The 22,579-nt window shown below is 40.0% G+C and overlaps 1 protein-coding gene across 1 annotated transcript in view; it reads left to right on the forward strand.

The window, feature by feature from the left end:
- The window catches only part of STK11 (serine/threonine kinase 11), a 61,131-nt gene that overhangs the window by 16,792 nt on the left and 21,760 nt on the right, over window positions 1-22,579 (forward strand). Inside the window, exons 3-6 of the mRNA XM_089670079.1 lie at window positions 4,270-4,359; window positions 7,398-7,530; window positions 7,623-7,759; window positions 7,941-8,068. Coding sequence (XP_089526205.1) covers window positions 4,270-4,359; window positions 7,398-7,530; window positions 7,623-7,759; window positions 7,941-8,068 — 488 coding nt within the window. The remainder of the gene's footprint in view (window positions 1-4,269; window positions 4,360-7,397; window positions 7,531-7,622; window positions 7,760-7,940; window positions 8,069-22,579) is intronic.

Genomic DNA, 22,579 nt, shown 5'->3' on the forward strand with positions numbered 1-22,579 from the left:
ATAATGAGGCAACATATCTCCTTTTCAGGACCCGTCCCTAGCGTCCTGTACAATAGCCATGTAAAAAAGATCAGCTAAATGTAAAAAATCTTTTTATAATGTGTTTTAAAAACCTTGTTTTTATCTATAGCTTCCATATATACAAGGGGCAGACATATATGCTGATTACATAAGCAGTCTCATCTTCCTGTGGACTCTGCATTTCTTATGATCAGCCAATACACTTAGCAGTCAGAGACCAAATCACTATAGCCTAGGCAGTAAGGAACATGTTCAGAATCAAGACGGTATCTCAAATAAACATTTAAACCTATCCCCTGAAAGCATAGAAGTCTACTTTCACCCTTGAAAGTGTAATAAATGATAATACCTCAATATGCTCACCCTATAGCCAAAGCAAACAACTGCTAAACTAAATAAACTATGCATGAAGGTATAAATCAATTGAATCAAGTACATATAATAATATAAACAAAGTGTAAAAAATATATATATATAAACGCAGTGTCCAAAAATAAATATTATGAACGCAGTGTCCAAAATACCAAGGTATAAATCAATTGAATCAAGTACATATAATATAATATAAACGCAGTGTTCAAAATTAATATTATAAACGCAGTGTCCAAAATACCAAGTGTCCAAAAATATTAAAGTCACACACTAAAGATGCAAATCCAAGTCCTTTCTGCATACTCTTTCCCAAAAAGACTCCAGACTCCAAAGTGATCCTCAAAAGAAACTAAAATAGTGTATTATCCTTAAAACAATAATGTACAATCATATACAACATAAGTGTCACTCTACATCAAACATGACCATATATGTGAATCAAGTGCTCGACGTGAAAAAACGTGCTAGTGAAACACTCTGGTGATCCAGCAAATCAAATAATCAAAGTGCTAGTAGTAGTGCACACTTCTATAGTGTAATGACTGAATACCCTTACCAGATGGCAAAAGAAACAGCACTTTAATACCACTAAGGGTATACACCAGGGTTCCTCAAACTGCGGCCTGCCGAGGCCATTCATCTGGCCCGCCGGCAGGGGCGTATTTTCTGCAAGGAAGGGACACTAAGTACAGTGGTGGGCAGGGGGCTGCTGTACCTTACCTGGCTGCGGTCCCAGTCCCACGACGATCCAGTCCAGGAAGCGCTGCTCCTTCATTCACTCCGGCCACTCCCTCACTCCTGCCGCTTGGCTCCGCCTCCTCACCGGTGATTGGGTGCCAGAACTGTAGCTCAGGAATGGCACACAGGCGGCCAATCACCTGCGAGGAGGCGGAGCCTTATGAGTAAGTCCCTGAGACGAAACGTCAAGGAAGTGATGTCAGACACACCGAAGGAGCCAGAAGTGGCAAATTGGCCATTTTGGAAATTGGAAAATCTGACCCAGACACTTCTGCTAGCTGCTGAGACTCTGCAAGAGGTTTGGCATGTAGTGTTCTCTTATTCAGACACTTCTGCTAGCTGTTAAGACTCTGCATGGGGTTTTTTGGATTAAGAAATCTTATCCAGATGCTCTGGTCTATTGCTGAGACTCTGCATTAAGGTTTGGAGATAAGAAATCACATCCAGATGCTTCTGATAGCTGCTGAGCTCTGCAAGAAGTTTGGGTTAGGAGAGCTATGGTGCTATTTATCTGTTTTTAAAAGTAAGAGCATAATAAAGTGTTATTTATTTATACCATACAGAATTACACTATATATCCTTTTTATATACGATGGGTACTATGGAGTAATCTTGCTCAAGGTCCTGATGACAGCTAGGAGCATTATCCATGAGGCTATGAGGACATCTCAAGGAACATATCCAGGCTGGATTAGCTTTCCTTGGATGGTGTATACCCTTAGTGGTATTAAAGTGCTGTTTCTTTTGCCATCTGGTAAGGGTAGTCAGTCATTACACTATAGAAGTGTGCACTATGATTTTGATTTGTTGGATTTTTTGATTTGTTGGATCACCAGAGTGTTACACTAGAACCGTTTTTTCACGTCGAGCACTTGATTCACATATATGGTCATGTTTGATGTGGAGTGACAATTATGTTGCATATGATTGTACATTATTGTTTTAGGGATAATACACTATTTTAGTTTCATTTTTTTGAGGATGAGTTTTTTGAGTCTTTTTAGAAAGTGTCTGCAGAAAGGACTTGGGTTTGCATCTTTAGTGTGTGACTTAAATATTTTTGGACACTTGGTATTTTGGACACTGTGTTTATAATATTTATTTTTGGACACTGCGTTTATATTAATCTTGAACACTGCGTTTATATTATATGTACTTGATGCAATTGATTTATACCTATGGTATTTTGGACACTGCGTTCATAATATTTATTTTTGGACACTGTGTTATATATAATAATTTATTTTTTTTTTTGACACTGGGTTTATATTATTATATGTACTTGATTCAATTGATTTATACTTTTTTTTTTTTTTTTTTTTTTTATGCATAGTTTATTTAGTTTAGCACTTGTTTGATTTGTCTATAGGGTGAGCATATTGAGGTATTATCATCAGTGAGGAACATGTTGGTGCTCATCAAATGTGCAGCATTTTCCCATTCAGGACAAGCAGGAGGTAAGACGTGTATCCTAATAATTCATTTGTGAGTTTTTATGCATAGGTCCACCAAAAGTAATCATGTTGTGATACAAAATACAGGTCCTGCTGTTTCTTATGTTAAAGTGGACCTTTCACTATAAGGCCCCTTTCACACTGATGGTCTGATTGGGTCCGCCTGTCAGTTTTTCAGGCAGACCCGATCAGACCATTCATAGACCTCTATGGATTTCTTTAAGGCACTGGTGGTATCACCCTGGGCTTACATCTGCATCCTGGGAAATTCCTGCCACATGTTCCAGGAGGCAGCCTCAGAGGTCTAGACAGAGTTCCAGGAAGTAAAGTGAGGTGAATTAAAAGATAAGTTCACCTTTTTCTAACCTGCTACATGTTATACCCATATTCAGGGTGTAACATGTAATATGCCCCCGTGCCCCCCAAGTTCCCATTGTGACAGCAGACTGGGCATCTTCTCCCTGTGTCTGCTGTCACAATTCAAAAAAGGCGTAGCTGTGCAGGGCATCACCTTTTGCGCCTGACGGCTTGTAGGTCTCAATGAACTACCACGGCGCTGTTGAGTACTGTTGTAATTCATGCTCTCTTTCTGTCTGAGTATATCTACCTGCTCGTACGAGGTATGAGCACACAGATATACAGACAGGTTTGCAGGAGTTCTGCATGGCACCCATGATCCGATTGCGGGTGCAATCCTTTTTAGGCTCCTAGTAAAAAAAAAAAAAAAAAAAAAAAAAAAAAAAATTAAAAAATGCACATTTAATGCACCTTTTAATCTACCATTTTAGTGAAAATGGGGAGGAAAAGGAAAAAAGTTATGCAAAGAATGGAAAGCCTGCAATACTTATGTGCTTGGAGATGGCAGTTACTAAACATTTTCTAAAGGAGCCTTTTTGTTACTTTTTATAATAAAGGGGAAGTTCCTTTTTTAAAGAAACTGTCATGAGAGAAGTGCATGGGCTGCCATTGCTGGCCTTATTCTGACCCTGCTAGTTACCTGTCTGTCTCTTGCCTCAGTATTTTTGAAGCACTTACCTGGAACATGCATGTTTTAAATGAGTGTCAGAAAAGTGTTATCATTCGATGCTTCAACATTTGTTTTGAGTTCATTGACTCAAAATTCATTGAAGCCAGTGAATTATCATGACAACCATGAGTCTCTTTAAAGTAAAACTCAGATTCTCAAAATTTTAGATATTCTTTATCTACCAGCTTCACAGTTTAGTGAGACACTAACCAGGACAAGTAGTAAGTAGAACTGAAATTATGGTAAGTAGCGTTGAAATTATGACTTGTGTAAAACTGGTTAATAACCAAGTTATTTAAGATCCTTTGACCAAACCAGTCATTGAATCATGCTATCAACATGTTTGTTGTAAAGGGCTCATAGCAATAAGAATAACTTGCAGTTCAAAGGTACCCTTAAGCAGCTGTCACACCTGCTGATCTTTTATCTCAAATGGGAGAATACTTTAGGGACCATCACATGTCAGAATGGGCTTGCATTTTTGGTCTGCAGATGAGTGGATCAGCTCTGTTATGCAATGCGCACTGCAGTAATATTTTATTAGCAGTAAATATTAGAAGGAAAACACAGCTGAGACAGTAGAAATTCTAAGTTCTTCCAGGAAAGGCTAGTCATTGATTACTTTGAAACTATGTTGATCCTTAATTTTGAATATACGTATATGGTTATGGAGTACTGTGTGTGTGGAATGCAGGAAATGCTGGATAGTGTACCAGAGAAGAAATTTCCTATCTTTCAGGCGCATGGGTAAGTCCTTCTTGTTCTCTAATATATTTTTTACTGATCATTCCAGTATGTTCTGATACCACTCTTGGGTTTTCTGTAAGAATTTAAAGGATAAGGTCTCCCTAAAAACGTTACACCCGTATTTAGGGAGGTAACTTGTTCAGCACCCCCACTTCGCCCCTTCACCCCCTTCCCTATAATAGTGGGCGAGGTTCTTCATCCCCCCCGCAGCCGCTGACACATTTTAAGCTTTGCGTGGCCATGCAGGCCTCCGCCCAGTCACATCAATCATTCACCTGAATATGTGAATGAATAAACTACAATTCCCATCTACCATTGTGGCAGACAGACTTGTAGTTTTAATGGACCATGAGCGTGCTGAGCAGCACCCTCATAGCCCATTCACACTTCTTACAGCTTTCAAGCTGAAAACATGCACAGAGGTGCAAGCAGAAAACTGGAGGGAGAGGATGTGGGTGCAATACTTTGCAGGCTGCTGTAGAAGAAAAATAACAAATGCGCTTTTTTAACCTGTACTTTTATTTGTTTAAATTTTTTTGTTAAAGGTGAACTTAGCCTTTTACATAAATCTATGCTTTGGCCCATGCAAAGCAACAGGTTCTTTATAATGCAGACTTTCCCAGCAAAACATACTTGTTTTTCTCCATTGAGATTCCAGGCGTGAAACGAAAGGCCTGTGTTCCTCTATTACAGTGCTGGTATTTCCTTTGGTTCCTTGTGTTGGAACAAAGGAAAGGTAACTGTTGGATATATTGCTGGAGTTGGAGGCTTATTACAAACCTGAGCAAAATAGAGGCATGCTTTGAGAAGAATACATCTGTGCACAACTACCAGTTAGATTTTTGAACAGAGAGTGGGGAAAGTTTGTATACAATTTTACAATAATATCCAACCCATACTTTGCTGAGAAGAAATAAATGAAGTCCATCTAAAACAAACTTATTAGGAAGGTGAGATTAAAGTATTAGCCAACCTGAGCAATTCAAATTGGTCATGTGTTGAAAACCATACATGAGCAAAAGTTGCTTTTTGATGAAAGGTTGGAGGCTGAAGCTATATGCAGATATCAACTTTTTTTTTTTATCGACCATTGAGTGCCACATCCTTTTATGCTCATGAACCTTGAGTTGTGTTGCCAACTGCAGGAGATTTAACACCAGGCACATATCCTCTGTGACGTTTGGTTACTAGCCACCATATCCTGGCAGGAGTTTATTGCCCTTCCCATTGAGGTTGTTCTCAAGTTAAAGTTGAAGGATTACCCTTCCTGATTATGGGTTCCCTTCTTCATATGCAGACATTGCTTGTATCTGGCATCTATCATTGGGTTGCTCCTTGAATGCAGGAGGATTTTGGCTGTCTTTGAACTTCTACCTGCTGAGGAGTGGTTCTGAAGGGTTTTACTCCAACCTGTTCACTGATCCAAAGGGGCCCCCATCCTGGACCTCTGAGCCTTGAATGCTTCATTTAGGTGCACAAAGTCTGAATGGAATTGACCATACCTGCCATTGCATTCTTCATGGAAGACTTTCTGGCTTCTGTGGACATAAAAGATGCTTACTTTCATGTGCCTGTCTTTCTAATGCACCAGCATTGTCTGTAGGGTCTCTGTACTAACAGTTGTTTGCTCTACCATTTAGCCTATCTTCGGCACCTTTTGTATTCACCAAAGTGCTGGCTCCACTGTTGGCCATGCTGTGCTCTCTTGGCATCCCCATTGTGAGATACTTGAGAGTTTTATACTTGGGGATTTACTTGCATGCACTGAATTCCAGCAGCAAATCTCAGCAGATTCTTTTGGCTGGAATGACGTGCATTCGATGACTGGATAAATGTTGTTCAAAAATGTAGTTTGAGTTGAGAGTAAATGCTCTTTCTCAATTGAAAACCAAATACACTGTTAGAAATTTGTTTGTTTAAAGAAAAAAAAAAATTCCATCCTGCTTCGTTGAATTTTCTTGTCACTGTGTTTGAAATCAAACCTTGATTTGACCTCCACTAACTGTTAGAAAATTGTGTGGATGTGGTTTGGCCTGTGTGCATCTACCTCTTAGTCACTGCTTCTTTTTAGAAAGTCTGATACCCTTACTGTCATTCTGAATGAGCCCGGAAGGGTGCCACGGATTAATGTCGCATCATCTCTAGCTGGAAAGACAGACCAGTTCAAGCATATGGTCCCAAGAACTGGGTTACCCATCATTCCTGTTAAGGCTCACCTCACTAGGTCTGTGAGAGTCTCTTGGGCTTTTAGGCATCAAGCAACTGTTTCCCAGATTTGTAACACTGCCACCTGGTTTTCTTTTCACACGTTCTGTAAGCTGTACCAGATGGACATTTCTGGCTCATCAGATATTAACTTTGGGCACAAAAAACCTTAAGGGCTGGTTCACACTACATCCGTTCCAAAGCATTTTTTTTTTTTCATCCAAAATTCACAGAAAGTAGGTTACATGGTTGTCAATTTCATGGTTCACACCAGTGCTTGCAGTTCCAGTGCGTTCCAGAAAAAAAAAGTAGAACATGCTGCATTTTTCCTACAGAGAACTGTATTGGAACCCTGTAATACACTTCAAAATTGCACTGGAACACATTTAAAAATGCACTGGACTCCAAGTGACCCAAAAAAGAAAGGGGGGGGAAAAAAAGCGTCTGGAATGCAATAACAACGCATATGCAGAAACGCATCCAGACTGCATTTCTATGATGTGAACCGGCCCTTAGGCAGACTCCTTGAGCCATTGCTGTGTTTCACCTGTTGGATCACATTCTGTCTCTAGAGCAGTGATCCCAAGGAAAAGTAAAACACAGGGTCAACACAGTCAAAATGATAGGGATTGTAATAATTTCCTACTCCAAAACTTAAAAAGGGAAAAAAAAAATTGGCTATACATACTTTCAAATTTATGTTTATTTTCCTGGTCACCATTATCTATTTTTAGCTAAGCGATTCTGTACATTACATTATTTGTGCTTTTATTTATGCTTTTTATTATATGTAGTTATTTGATTCTATGACATTCTCTTTCTTTATCTTTCAGTTATTTCTGCCAGCTTGTGGATGGTCTGGAGTATCTTCATAGTCAGGGAATTGTCCATAAAGACATCAAACCTGGGAACTTGCTGCTCACAACAGACAGGACGCTCAAAATCTCAGATCTAGGTGTTGCAGAGGTAGGTTGTGAGAGATCAGGGGGTTACTCCTAGCATAAGCCACTCCAGCAGTGGGGTAAGGCAATATGGGGTCACCTCCTTTCTCTCCACAGGCCTTACACCCGTTTGCTGAGGGTGACACGTGCAAGACCAGCCAGGGGTCTCCTGCTTTCCAGCCTCCAGAGATTGCGAATGGACTGGACACCTTCTCAGGGTTCAAAGTGGATATCTGGTCAGCAGGCGTGACCTTGTGAGTGTGCAGTTACCCGTGGACAACCCATACATATACCATTCACCACTCATTTTATTTACAAATATCTTTATTAAGAAATGGCTTTGTTTAAACATCAGCCTTATTGTTGATAGAATATTAGTTGTTGAATCGCTTAAAGAACTACTAAAGTTTTTAACCTCTGTGTCTATTTGCACAGGTATAATATCACTACTGGGCTGTACCCCTTTGAAGGGGATAATATATACAAACTGTTTGAAAATATTGGAAAGGGAGACTACTCAATACCTGAGGAGTGCGGGCCACTACTTTCTGACCTGCTGGGAGGTGAGACTTTACTATATAAGAACAATTTCTTTCCTTCCAAGAAACCTAGCATACAGATAAAAGTAAGCAGAATCTTGTTATATGCAACATTTATGGTGTATTACAACAAATGGGGCCTTGGATATTCATGCTGAAGATTACTAGGATTACCAATTAGATTTGTGGTTTGTCATTTTTATACTCTATACTATTTTTTTTTTTTTTTTTGGAGCAAATGCATATTGGCAATGAAATGGTACTTGTACAGTGTATATAAAAGTTATTAGTGCCTATAATTAATACACCAAAATTCCTACAATAGTCTTTAAAGATAAAGTTCACCTTTTAACAAAAAGGAACAAATGCACATTTTTTTGCAGGTAAAAAAAATGTGCAATCACTTTTTTGTTTTAGGAGCCTGGAAAGCATTGCACCAGTGACCAGCAGATTGGTGCCATGCAGGTCTCCTGCAGCCTGTCAGTGTTATCTGTCTGCCCATACAGCGCCATGGTAGTTCATTGGGAACTACAAGCTGACAATTGCAAAGGCTGTCAGTACTTGCCGTTTTTTGATTCACAGGGATCTGTGAATCAATGATGTGGTCGTGTGGGCAGAGCCACGCATGGCCACGCTCTTTTTAAAATATGGCTGCCGAAAGGAGGGGGATCAAGGGGAGAGGTGTCTGATGCTGAATATATTGCACTCTAAACATGAGTGTAACATTTTCAGAAAGGTGAACTTATCCTTTACGAAGGTGCGTGTGTGTGCGTATGACATACGCAGGTTCAGTGATTGCTAAATTGGTTGGATCTTGATATTTTAAGTTGTACAAGAAAAAGGGTTGATCCAGGGCCCATAATTGAGCTTAACTGGAAGCCAGCTATGATTCTTCTTCCTTTTTTTTTTTTTTTTTTCTTTTTTTTTTTTATGATTAGTATGTTGGCATAATTTTGTGTTTTTTATAGGATATCTCCAGGCAAAACATGCCATTTTATTTTGTTTGCATCTTGTTTTCATACTCTTGAAACATTAGCAGGAAATGAAGCCTGCCTCAGACAACGTCACGCTTCATTCTTTTTTCCACCTCGTAACTGGCTTTCTGCCTCTCCTAGAAGTCTGCAGAGAGTTTACTTGAAGTTTAGTTGCAATTGACTACACTAGGCGTTTCATATTTTTATATATGGTAAGATATTTGCCAATACCAGCTCCTGGATTTTTTCATTACTGAAACTGCCTATATGATTGTAGTAAAGGTATACTTTCCTTTTTAGAATCCCCTTTTAGCAAGCACTTTATTTTCAGAAATGGCCCTTCTCATTATCTGCAGAACAGAAGCTGGTAAAGATTTGCAATTAAATCTGCTGAAAAAATTTAATGTTTGTAATATGTAATGGTGACATTTTACAGAATGTGAGGAAGGCTGGGCATCATAGAGATCTAACTGGAATTGTGTGAGAAGGTGGGGCTTATTGATAAGCTTGAATGCTGCCTGGATGTGTCTGAGATTTTTCTGTAATAACAGGCTTCCTTTTGGCCATGACAGAAGTATATGCAATCACCATTAGATGGCTGCACTTCACACTTTGTAACGGTTTACTCTTCACTACTCGTGACAGTGTATCTTTTAAGTGTGCAGACGTTTATGAGCACCTATAGTAATCTATCATTTATTAGAGAGCCTGGCTGTATTCTATATGTCATTGGCCAACTGAGAGGGACACCTATGACGTTTAGCATGCCCTTGGCTGTCGGTGTTAAAAGCGAGAGGGTGACATGGAAAACCTACAATGTATTGTAAGGCATGCGGTGCATGCACTTGTGATAAAGTCCAAGAGTACTGTGTATTACACAGTACACATGTTACAATCCAATTGTATAATCAAGGTTTTAGCAAATGTGGTAAAGTCCAAGGGTACTGAGTAAACAGCTGGACATGCCTTACAATCTATTGCATTTAGATAGTATTGTACATAGAACTAAATTTGTGTAAACTCACATATGATCCAGTGCATTCATAACATTTGAATGAAACATTGGATAAGTGGACATTTTGTTATACCTTGCCTTGCATGTTAAAATGTGATTACGCAACCAGCGTTTGTGTAGTACATTTGATATGTAATGTCCTATCAATTCATATTTTGCCAGGCAAAGACCATATTTAACACTGAAAACACAACCTACAATCTCTTCTTAAGTGTAATTTCTTTTCATTTTATTTGATCTTCGTAGACTCCAAAATCAGATTGCAGTAGAGTAGCATGTGTAATAGGCATCCAGACTGGGTATGATAGAATTGCATGAGACATTGGGTACAATAGAAAAATGTGACTGGGTTGAGGCAACTTGTTGGTGGCTGAATGCTGGGGAATTGAACTGTGCATACTGGACTGCTGGTTTCACTCTGGCATTGGGGTTGCTCACTGACCAGTAGTTGCAAAAACATGATTCCCGAATCTGAACACGGAAAAGGCACACACACACACACTCCTGCGCACACACACACACACACACACACACTCACTCCTGCACACACACACACACACACACACTCCTACACACACACACACACTCCTACACACACACACACTCCTACACACACACTCCTAAAGCTGTCCATACATGGTTAATTTTTTTTCCTTCAGCCAGATTTTTTCATCCACGCAAATGAGGTGGATGGAGAAATCCAGCCCCCCTCATCCCTACCATTGTTAAAATATACTGGTCAGTGGCTACGGCTTCATGTCCACAGAAGTAGAATAAGCAATCCTCTTCTGTTGAGCAGGGGAGCCCACACACTGATCGAAATTCAGCAGTCCCTGCTACATTGGCCAAATTTCGATAACTGTACGGCTAGTTTAACAATTATAGTGTAAGAATTCTGCTCTCCAGTAGACAGTGTGTGTGTAAACCAGTTTTTCAAACACAATTGTTGCTTTCTCTAGCAGATAAAATGTTAGTTAAGCCAGTTTCCACCTATGAGATCAGTGTAGAAACGTTCAATAGCAAACTCCTTCTGTCTCTGAATTTTGTGCTTGCTGTAGAGTAATAAAACATATTTCTTATAAATTCAACATTTCTGTAAAATATAAATCGCCCGATGCCCAGGACATATACAGTGGGGCAAAAAAGTATTTAGTCAGCCACAAATTGTGCAAGTTCTCCCACTTAAAAAGATGAGAGAGGCCTGTAATTGGCATCATAGGTAGACCTCAACTATGAGAGACAAAATGAGAAACAAAATACAGACAATCACATTGGCTGATTTGGAAAGAATTTATTTGCAAATTATGGTGGAATATAAGTCTTTGGTCAATATCAAAAGTTCATCTCAATACTTTGTTATATATCCTTTGTTGGCAATGACAGAGGTCAAACGTTTCCTGTAAGTCTTCACAAGGTTGGCGCACACTGTTGCTGGTATGTTGGCCCATTCCTCCATGCAGATTTTCTTTAGAGCAGTGATGTTTTGGGGCTGTCACTGGGCAACACAGACTTTCAACTCCCTCCAAAGGTTTTCTATGGGGTTGAGATCTGGAGACTGGCTAGGCCACTCCAGGACCTTGAAATGCTTCTTACGAAGCCACTCCTTCGTTGCCCGGGTGGTATATTTGGGATCATTGTCATGTTGGAAGACCCAGCCACGTTTCATCTTCATAGCCCTTGCTGATGGAAGGAGGTTTGCACTCAAAATCTCATGATACATGACCCCATTCATTCTGTCCTGTACATGGATCAGTCGTCCTGGTCCATTTGCGGAGAAACAGCCCCAAAGCATGATGTTGCCACCCCCATGCTTCACAGTAGGTATGGTGTTCTTTGGATGCAACTCAGCATTCTCTCTCCTCCAAACACGACGAGTTGTGTTTCTACCAAACAGTTCTATTTTGGTTTCATCTGACCATATGACATTCTCCCAATCCTCTTCTGGATCATTCAAATGCTCTCTATCAAACCTCAGACGGGCCCGGACATGTACTGGCTTAAGCAGGGGGACATGTCTGGCACTGCAGGATCTGAGTCCCTGGTGGCGTAGTGTGTTACTGATGGTAGCCTTTGTTACGTTGGTCCCAGCTCTCTGCAGGTCATTCACCCCCCCCCCGTGTGGTCCTGGGATTTTTGCTCACCGTTCTTGTGATCATTTTGACCCCACGGGGTGAGATCTTGCGTGTAGCCCCAGATCGAGGGAGATTATCAGTGGTCTTGTATGTCTTCCATTTTCTAATTATTGCTCCCACAGTTGATTTGTTCACACCAAGCTGCTTGCCTATTGCAGATTCAGTCTTCCCAGCCTGGTGCAGGTCTACAATTTTGTTTCTGGTGTCCTTTGACAGCTCTCTGGTCTTCACCATAGTGGATTTTGGAGTGTGACTGTTTGAGGTTGTGGACAGGTGTCTTTTATACTGATAACAAGTTCAAACAGGTGCCATTGATACAGGTAATGAGTGCAGGACAGAGGAGCCTCTTAAAGAAGAAGGCTTGCTTGTTTGTAGGTGACCAAATACCTATTTTCCACCATAATTTGCAAATAAATTCTTTCCAAATCAGCCAATGTGATTGTCTGTATTTTGTTTCTCATTTTGTTTCTCATAGTTGAGGTCTACCTATGATGCCAATTACAGGCCTCTCTCATCTTTTTAAGTGGGAGAACTTGCACAATTGGTGGCTGACTAAATACTTTTTTGCCCCACTGTAGTTCCAGGTGCCGGGCAGGTATTTTTTTTTTTTTTTACCTTTAGCCCTGCTGCGGGCAAGCAGCAGGGCTCATCTGTCTGGGTAAAGCATTCAGGCAGCAGTGCTGCTGCCAGATTGCTTTCAGACAGCCCACTATAGTGCCGGAATCCGCTGCTCCCCCCCCCCCCCCCCACCCACTATGTGTCCCGGGCTCCGTGGGCCCGGAACCGGTTCAGCATGTGCCGTCGGCTAGAGGGGAGGGAGGAGAGCGGACACATCTGCTCCCCTCCATTTCGGTTCCCCGTTGACAGATTTCCTGGCCATCGGGGGCCGGGAAAGAATGTAATGCAGTGTGTTGTGCACTGCATTACATTCAGTGGAGCACAGGTGAGACATTGTCTTTTAGACCCTGTATGTCTCAATAAAGAGAACCTGTTACCAGAGATCATCACATAGGTGACCACCTATGTGATAAAAAAAAAAGGAAAAATAAAATTTTTTCTTTTTAATTCTAAAAAATTAACGTTACAGCCATGCACATAACATCCCCTCAAAAAAAAATTTGAGGCCCCCAACCCCCATGTATACGCACGTACAAACGTACTGGGGCACCTATGCATGAAAGTGTCGATTGTGATACACGTTGGATATCGCTGCGCATGCCAGAATGAGAATAATAATTCTAACATTAGACATCCTCCGTAGCACTATACTAATGACCTATAAGGGGCTTTAAAAGCATCTCCTATAGAAAATATAGGGTACTGAAGTTTGTCGCCATTTCACGAGCGCACGCAAATTTAAGTTTTGACATGTTGGATATCTAATTACTCACTGCAACCTCATCTTTTATATTTTATGAAAAAATAGGTTAATTTATTGCTTTTTTTTTTTTTGTGCCCTAATATTCGCTTTAGTGTATTTTTTACTGAAATTTTGCGATAATATCAGTAATATCGTGCGACATAAAAAATTAGAACTACCACTATTTTATTATATAGGGTCTCTGCTTTCAGAAAATATATCCTGTTTGGGAGTTTTGTGTAATCTTCAGGCCTAACTTGATTATTTAAACTTGTGCAAAAAACTCAAACCGCTCTGGCCGCGAAAGTGGTTAAGGATAAGCCCGACACTCCCCTTCTTGGGAAGCACCCCAATCGGTGCTCATTACACTGCAAGGTCTCTTCCCTCCCTGCTAGTCCCTGGGTGTGTTACTGAAGACCGGCAGGGAGGGGAGGAGGAGATAAACAGTGCAATGTTAAAAATATTAAATGCCATAAAGCCCTTTTTGATTTTACAAGCCCCAGACATTCCTAAAAGCACCTCAGATTTAAATACCATCTTGGTTAAAAAAATTTCAGGTTTTTTTTTTTTTATCAGGACAGTTAGATTGTCATGAGGGACAAGTAGTTTGGGACCCCAATTTAGCTCCTGGACAAGTAGTTTTTTCAAAAATGTCCACATCCCTGTTTTATATCCTGAAAAGGTAGGCAGTACAATTATATACAATATTGTCATAAGGTTGTAAAAGACATACAAGTGGGTAATGCTGTTTCAAATGAAGAGGATGAAAACATACAGTAACATTACCTAAATAATCTTTTGCTCCAGGAGCTGCATGTAAGAAAAAAAAAAAAACAAAAAACGGAGCATACGGCAATCAATTGCTGGACTCCAAGAATACAAAAATGTACAGCATTGTTTGTGTTTTGCACAACAGAAATTCACAGAACAATTTCAGGCCCCCACCATTTAGTTCAGATAAATAATGCTGCTCCACTTCTCTTCATTCAGATGTAAGGAGTTGGCCATTTCACACTAAGATCATTTTCATGTTTTTACTTGTTTGAACCAAACTAAAATGCACAAGACTTGTCTTCTTTCTAGTGATGTAGCATCAGCAAGCTCCCTTGGCGCTGAAATCTTTGCCCAGTCTTCTTTCTTGTTTATCCTCTTCAGCCAACCTAATTGGTCAGTCAAGGTTGACATCTCACATATGTACACAGCAGTTAAATCCTGGCACTAAGGATTGCTGAGAATAAGCACTGAACTGTGCATGCGTGGCTCAATGTACATTTTAGGAGAAGAGGATCTTTTATTGCACAAGCAACATACATAGGCTGTCTTCTGCAATGATAGCATACCTAATAGAAGTTTTTAACATTGCAACTATGTCTGCAGGTTTAGTGGCACCCGTAAGCATATGGAAAGGCTAGAAAAATGCGCACCGGGTCAAAATAATTATGTATATTTATGGGTACCTTTTACGAACCAGTCATGCTGACAGAACATTCCTAAAGATTTGCAAACGTTTTCTCACTAACGAACAGGTATTATAAAGGTCTTGGTTCAAAGTTTAGATGGAAATAAGTGATCCGACTAGTAGAGGTCTTGCATCTATAACCCCTAGTCATGCTATTTATTACTATGCATTTTTTCTCTAAATTTAAAACATATGTAAACCCAACATTCTATATTCGTGATATGTGCCTTCTGTAACATGTAACTGTATGAAAAAGTATCCTGTTCTCTTCACATTGCTTCCTTTTGTGCAAAATCCCTGGTAATCCTGCCAGAACTCTGGTTTTCTATTATCTAGTGATACTAGAATAGAAACCTTTCCACCTTAATGCATTCTTTGCATTAAGGTAAAAAATGTTTTCTATTTCTCTGTCCTCCCCCATTCCGTGTGAGAAGGGGAAGAGAGGGAAGAATAGGTCCAACACTGTGCACTGCTGCACCTTTTCTCCCTTCTCTTCCTCTTTACACAGGGACTTGAACAGCAGGCTTGACTATAGTAATACTTAAATTGACCACATTAGGCAGGAGAACACACCTTGATCAGTTCCCCAGCTGTGCTAGGAACTCCGCCTGCTCACCTCGAATGATAAGACTTGGCCTGACATGCCTCCCCTGCATAGCCTTTCATTGGGAAGTTCGGTGTACTGCTGTTTCTACTCATATAGCACTTATGCAGCTTGTGTGTGTGTGTGTGTGTGTGTGTGTTTTTGCCTTTCTTTTAAAATATATGTAAACCCTAACCTTGTAAAACAAGTTAAGGGAAAAAAAATTAGGCTCCTGTCAGTGTTTGTTAGGGCAAAACAAAAACTCTCCGGAACTTAGTTGTCAGCGAAACAAATGTTACCACTGGAAGATAACCCATCAACATTCGTTCAGGTGACAACTATACCGTTTTTGGATATTCCAAACACTTTCTTTCCAATTCACACTCCTCACCAGGAAAAGTAGTGGGAGGGAGTTTCCCCAGTGGGGATGTAGGTGTCATTAAAAACCATAAAGGTTTTCTGCCCTTCTTCACTCTATACAAAACCTAAACAAAAATTTGACTTCATGTGTACTTTAATAGAAATCCTGTGGTCACAGCATACACTCTCATTTTATAACATCTGTATTGTAATAAAAAACAAACCATAGTAAATTTCCAGTTTTGTGTGTAGACTTGTGCCGTTAATATATATAGCAATATTATTACCTGGGTACGGTATACACAGATATACCCCTGGTTCACATCTGTGCTGGTGGTGCCTCTGAGAGACCCACACAAAGGAATGCAGGACCTGCAGGTAGGTGCCATTAATTCTAATGGCACGCCGCCCGCACTGTAAATCGCACCCGTACTGGGAACCGAGGTTCCCGTGCGGGCTGCAATTTCCAAAGTCATGCAGGGACATCTTCCCAGTGTGTCGGGAGTCCATGCAAATGAATGGGCTCTTGTTCCCGTGCAAATTGCGGCCTGCATGACCAAACAGATGTGAACCAGGGCCAAGGGTAATCTTTAGCATCTCTTGAATTTTAGTGGTCCTTATGTAGACTTTAATCTTGCACTGCTGATTACTATATTTCAGTATGTTTTAAGTAGTAGTTTATATTCAACAGGGCTGTCCAACTAGCATCCTGTGGGCTGCATGTGGTTCACATGACCTTCTTTTGTGGTTCACAAGGTCCCTGGTACCGACTAAGCAAAGTGGCAGTGGGTTACTGAGCACTGAAATGCTCACTGCATTCTTGTGCTCAAATGACACAGGCACTGCCTATTGGGTGGAGTGATTGCCAGGTTGCCAAACCTAGTTTAGTTTCAGGCCAATGGAGGAAGGATGACGTGTGGTAAATTATCGCTGAACACTAATGAAGAGGTAAATGTATTGCTGCCACTTGTGAAGGGGGTATTTATTATTTTTGACTTGACCCTAGACACCAATGACTGGATTTTGTTTTTTTTTTGTTTGTTTTTTTTTTTATTGCTGCCACGGTCACTAAAGCTCTTTTACACTTCACTGTACGGCAAGGCATTATGCCATGTTGTGGCATGCTGTAGCTCTGGCTGCATTTCTTTCAGGGCACATGTGTTTGTGGAGGTGCTTTAGGGTGCCCTTCAGATTGAATAGCACCGCAGCAATGAACATGAAACCTGAAGGTCCACTTACTAAGACCCCACCCTCTAAACACAAGTAGTTTAAAAAGCCATTCAAAATAAAATGTTTACCCCTTAAAGTGAATGTTTTAAATCCATGCAGGCAAATGAACAGGTTCACTGTAATGCAGACCTCCACAGCTGTATATAATTTATTATCCTTTCCCAGGTTGCCTCTTTCAGCCTCTAGGAATGAAATGCCCTCTGTAAGCTGCAATTAGCTGTAGTGTGTGTGTGTATAATATATGAATGTGTGTGTGTATATGTGATTTTATATATATATATACAGTCATGGCCGAAATTGTTGGCACCCTTGATATTTTTCCTGAAAATCAAGTATTTCACACAAAAAAGGTATTGCATTAACACATGTTTTGCTATACACATGTTTATTCCCTTTGTATGTATTGGAACAAATATAAAACAGAGGCAGAAAAGCAAATATGACATAATGTCACACAAAACCCCAAAAATGGGCTGGACAAAAGTATTGGCACCCTTAACTTAATATTTGGTTGCACACCCTTTGGAAAACATAACTGAAATCAGTCGCTTCCTATAACCATCAATAAGCTTCTGACACCTCTCACCCGGAATTTTGGACCACTCTTCCTTTGCAAACAGCTCCAGGTCTCTCTTATTGGAAGGACACCTTTTCCCAACAGCAATTTTAAGATCTCTCCACAGGTGTTCAATGGGATTTAGATCTGGGCTCATTGCTGGCCACTTCAGAACTCTCCAGCGCTTCTTTGCCATCCATTTCTGAGTGCTTTTTGACGTATGTTTGGGGTCATTGTCCTGCTGGAAGACCCAGGATCTTGGACGCAAACCCAGCTTTCTGACACTGGGCCCTACAGTGCGACCCAAAATCCTTTGGTAATCCTCAGATTTCATGATGCCTTGCACACAGTCAAGGCACCCAGTGCCAGAGGCAGCAAAACAACCCCAAAACATCATTGAACCTCCACCATATTTTACCGTAGGTACTGTGTTTTGTTCTTTGTAGGCCTCATTCCGTTTTCGGTAAACAGTAGAATGATGTGCTTTACCGAAAAGCTCTATCTTGGTCTCATCTGTCCACAAGACGTTTTCCCAGAAGGCTTTTGGCTTACTCAAGTACATTTTGGCAAACTGTAGTCTTGCTTTTTTATGTCTCTGTGTCAGCAGTGGGGTCCTCCTGGGTCTCCTGCCATAGCGTTTCATTTCATTTAAATGTCGACGGATAGTTCGCGCTGACACTGATGCTCCCTGAGCCTGCAGGACAGCTTGAATGTCTTTGGAACATGTTTGGGGCTGCTTATCCACCATCCGGACTATTCTGCGTTGCAATCTTTCATCAATTTTCCTCATCCGTCCACGACCAGGGAGATTAGCTACAGTGCCATGGGTTGCAAACTTCTTGATAATGTTGCGCACTGTGGACAAAGGCAAATCTAGTTCTCTGGAGATGGACTTGTAACCTTGAGATTGTTGATATTTTGCCACAATTTTGGTTCTCAGGTCCTCAGACAGTTCTCGTCTCCTCTTTCTGTTGTCCATGCTTAGTGTGGCACAGACAGACACACAATGCAAAGGTTAAGTGAACGTCTCTCCTTTTTATCTGCTTTCAGGTGTGATTTCTATATTGCCCACACCTGTTACTTGCCCCAGGTGAGTTTACAGGAGCATCACATGCTTGTAACATTCTTATTTATCCGCAGTTGTGAAAGGGTGCCAATACTTTTGTCCAGCCCATTTTTGGAGGTTTGTGTGACATTATGTCGAATTTGCTTTCTTTCCTCCCTTTTTTTGTTTTGTCCCAATACACACAAAGGGAATAAACATGTGTATAGCAAAACATGTGTTAATGCAATACGTTTCGTGAGAAATACATGATTTCCTGGAGAAATATCAAGGGTGCCAACAATTTCGGCCATGACTGTATATATATATATATATATATATATATGTGTGTGTATGAAGTGTGGGATGTTAAAATGATCAACCATACTCACGTAGGTGTTTGCAGCGTCGATCCAATGCTGCATCTGTCACCTCTAAGACCCAGGACTGAGTGATCGAAGACTGCTGAACGTTCAGTTCAAAGTACTGTATTGCAATGGTCTGTTCCATGCCAAGACTATAACAGCAGAAATTGATCAGTTCATCTTCGTGGCTTAACACTTGACCAAAGCTGTTGTTGAAAAGGCAGTTCCTGTTAACAAAATTGAAGTTTTCCTTTTTAAAGCGAACATGTGTTCTAAAACGTTTATAAGATAACAGTACTAAAGTGCCTGTGTTGATCAGTTGCTGTGTATGTAAGAAACCCATTGGCTCCTTGGCACAGGCCGAACGTTGAGCCTCAACTACTACCCAAGTCTAGATTATGTCCCATTTCTATCTTTCAGTTGCCAAACGCTAGAACTTCAGTAGCTAATAGAGGCTCTATGTTGGGTTTTAAATGCTGGCTCTGTCCCTATTAAGAACGGTTCTCTGTGAGATGTTAAATGTTATCCCTGTCTACACAAAATATGGTTTTCTTTTACTAAAACCCTGGCAAAAAGTGTGGAATCACCATGTTCATTCAGTTGTTTAATTGTGTAGAAAACAAACAATCACAGCCATGCCTCAAAACTATTTTCATTTTAACATTCCAACCTTCTGGCTTTAAGAAACATTTATTTATTACAGGTACTTCTATAGCGCTGTCAATTTATGAAGCAGATTACATATATTATACACTTTTTAAAAAAAAAAAATTAAAAAAAACTGTAGTCAATTGCAACTGTTTTTGCAGATCAAGCAGAGGACAAAGATATGGAATCACTCAATTTTACATCTGCTAATTAGTCTGCAGTTAAAAAGTGCTTGTACACCTTGGTGAGCTGATTCACATGAATCATGGCTCCAACACAAGAGATGTCAGTTGAAACAAAGGAGAGGATGATAAAACTTCTTCAAGAAGGTAAATCATCATGGAATAATGCAAAAGATGTTGGTTGTTCCCAGTCAGCTGTGTCTAAAATCTGGACCAAGTACAAATCAAATGGGAAGGTTGTAAAAGGGTAGCGTACTGGTAGACCAAGGAAGACCTCAAAGCGTCAAGATAGGAAATTTAAAACAATATGCCTTGAAAACAGAAAATGCACAACAAAACAAATGAACAAATGGGCAGAAACTGGACTCAATGTCTGTGACCGAACTGTAAGACCTAGCCTAAAAGAAAATGGGATTTCCATACAGAAAAGCCAAACAAAAACCATCATTAACACCTAAGCAGAAAAAAACAAGGTTACAGTGGGCTAAAGAAAAGCAATCATGGACTGTGGATGACTAGATGAAAGTGATATTCAGTGATGAATCACAAATCTGCATTGGGTAGGATAGTGATGCTGAAACATTTGTTTGTTTGATACCGTTCCAACGAAATGTATAAAGACAACTGCCTGAAGAAAACATGCAAATTTCCATAATCATTGATGATATGGGGTTGCAAGTCAGGTAGAGGTACAGGGGAGATGACTGTCATTAAATTTTCATAAAATACATAAGTTTATATTGAGATTTTGGATTTTTCTTATTCCATCAGTTGAAAGGATGTTTGGTAATGATGAAATAGGGCAAAAGCTGTGACAACTTTGTTTCAAGAAAGACAAAAAATGTCAATGGCATGGCCTGCAAATATTCCAGACCTCAATCCAATTGGAAATTTATGGTGGAAATTAAAGAAAATGGTCAATGACAAGGCTCCAACCTGCAAAGCTGGTCTGACAACTGCAATAAGAGACAGTTGGAGGCAGATTGATGAAGAATACTGTTTGTCAATGGTTACATCCATGCCTCAGGGAATTCAAGCTGTTATAAAAGCCAAAGGTGGTGCAACAAAGTAGTAGTGGTATACTGTAGTGTTTTATTCATGATTACATAATATTTTCCTTAGAATTGAGTAATTCCATTTTTTTCCTCTGCTTGACCTGCAAAAACAGTTGCAACTGACTATAGTTTTCTTTTTTAATTTTTATTTAAATCATTTATTTTTAAAGCCAGAAGGTTGGAATGTTAAATGAAAATTAGTTTTCAGGTATGTCTGTAATTAGTTTTTGTTTTTTTTTTTGTTTTTTTACACAATTAAACAGTTGAATAAACATTTTCCAGGAGTGGTGATTCCATACTTTTTTTTTGGCAGGGGTAATGAAAAAAACTGTGCTAAGTGCTCATGTAAAACCAATACTTCAGCTGCACTCAAAAAACCTAAAACTGCAAATGTTGCTAATATTGTTTTCAAAATCTGTTGTGTTGAAAAAACAAAAACACATGTTGCAAATGTCAAAATATTATGCAATCAATTAAGTAACAAATGTGAAAATAATGAAACATCAAGTCAGAGGTCATACATACAGAATAGCATTAAAGTTCCAGTTTATATATCTGTAAATTGGATGTGGTTTGAACCGCATCCAATCCACATAACATATGAAATAACATTGCTTCCTGTGGTGCCTGTTCACATACTGTATGGCCAGTGCACTGGCAGCGCAGATTGAAAAAGAATCCTGTATGATTTCTGAGCAATGCGGCCCAGTTCAGGTGTGGATTACAGGCTATTGACTTTTATGGGAATTGTATTTCTAATCGCACATGTGTAAACAGGATGAAATTCTGACCTGAGCCGCTGAACAACTACTGTATAAATTGGCTGTGAAACCTGAGCTTCAATATGCACTGCACATGAGTGAATCAGCTCTAAAGGTTCAATAATAGTGCCCATCGTAACCACTAATATGTGTATTATATAAAGTCCAATGTAGTTTAACACCATATGTAAAAAAAACAATGAAAGTGCATCTGTGTATACACCTGTGTGTGTATATATACACAGATGTTAATGGATGGACTTTCACTGTTTTGAGAGGTTGCCCTATACCAATCACCTTTTAAATATCTTGGCATATTTCTCTGCACCTTACAGACTTTTGTCAGCTTAAAAGTGGTATTAAAAGGAAAAAAAAATAAAATGCTGACAGACCGGGTTTATATGCCATAAAATACTTCTGCCTGTTAATGGTAATGCACAGAGCTCTGTGCCATGTTGATGTGACTCGCGTGGGAGTGATGTCCTCATGGCCTGGCCACTCAAGCAGCCAAATGAAGTGAACCCAGAGGGAAGACCAAGAGAAAGTAGAAGTGCCCCCACACTGTTGCAGTGCTGGAGGTCTTCCTTTGACAGGTAAGTCTGCCATAGTGTTCTAGTATGTGGTGCGTTATGGTATATGCAACTAAAACCTATTTGTGGTGTATGGTGCATAAAACCCCCTAATGTTTTTTTCCTACAGGAATCAAAAATGTATTTGCAGTGATGAGCTAATCTGTGTTGAATTTTGGATCCACAAGTAAGACTAGTTACTGCAAAATGGAATTGACTGTGATGCTGTAGATCGATGGCCCCT

The sequence above is a fragment of the Staurois parvus genome, unplaced genomic scaffold (genome assembly GCF_062004578.1).
Source record: "Staurois parvus isolate SC_StPar_1 unplaced genomic scaffold, SC_StPar_1.0 ptg000086l, whole genome shotgun sequence".
NCBI classification, from domain to species: domain Eukaryota; kingdom Metazoa; phylum Chordata; class Amphibia; order Anura; family Ranidae; genus Staurois; species Staurois parvus.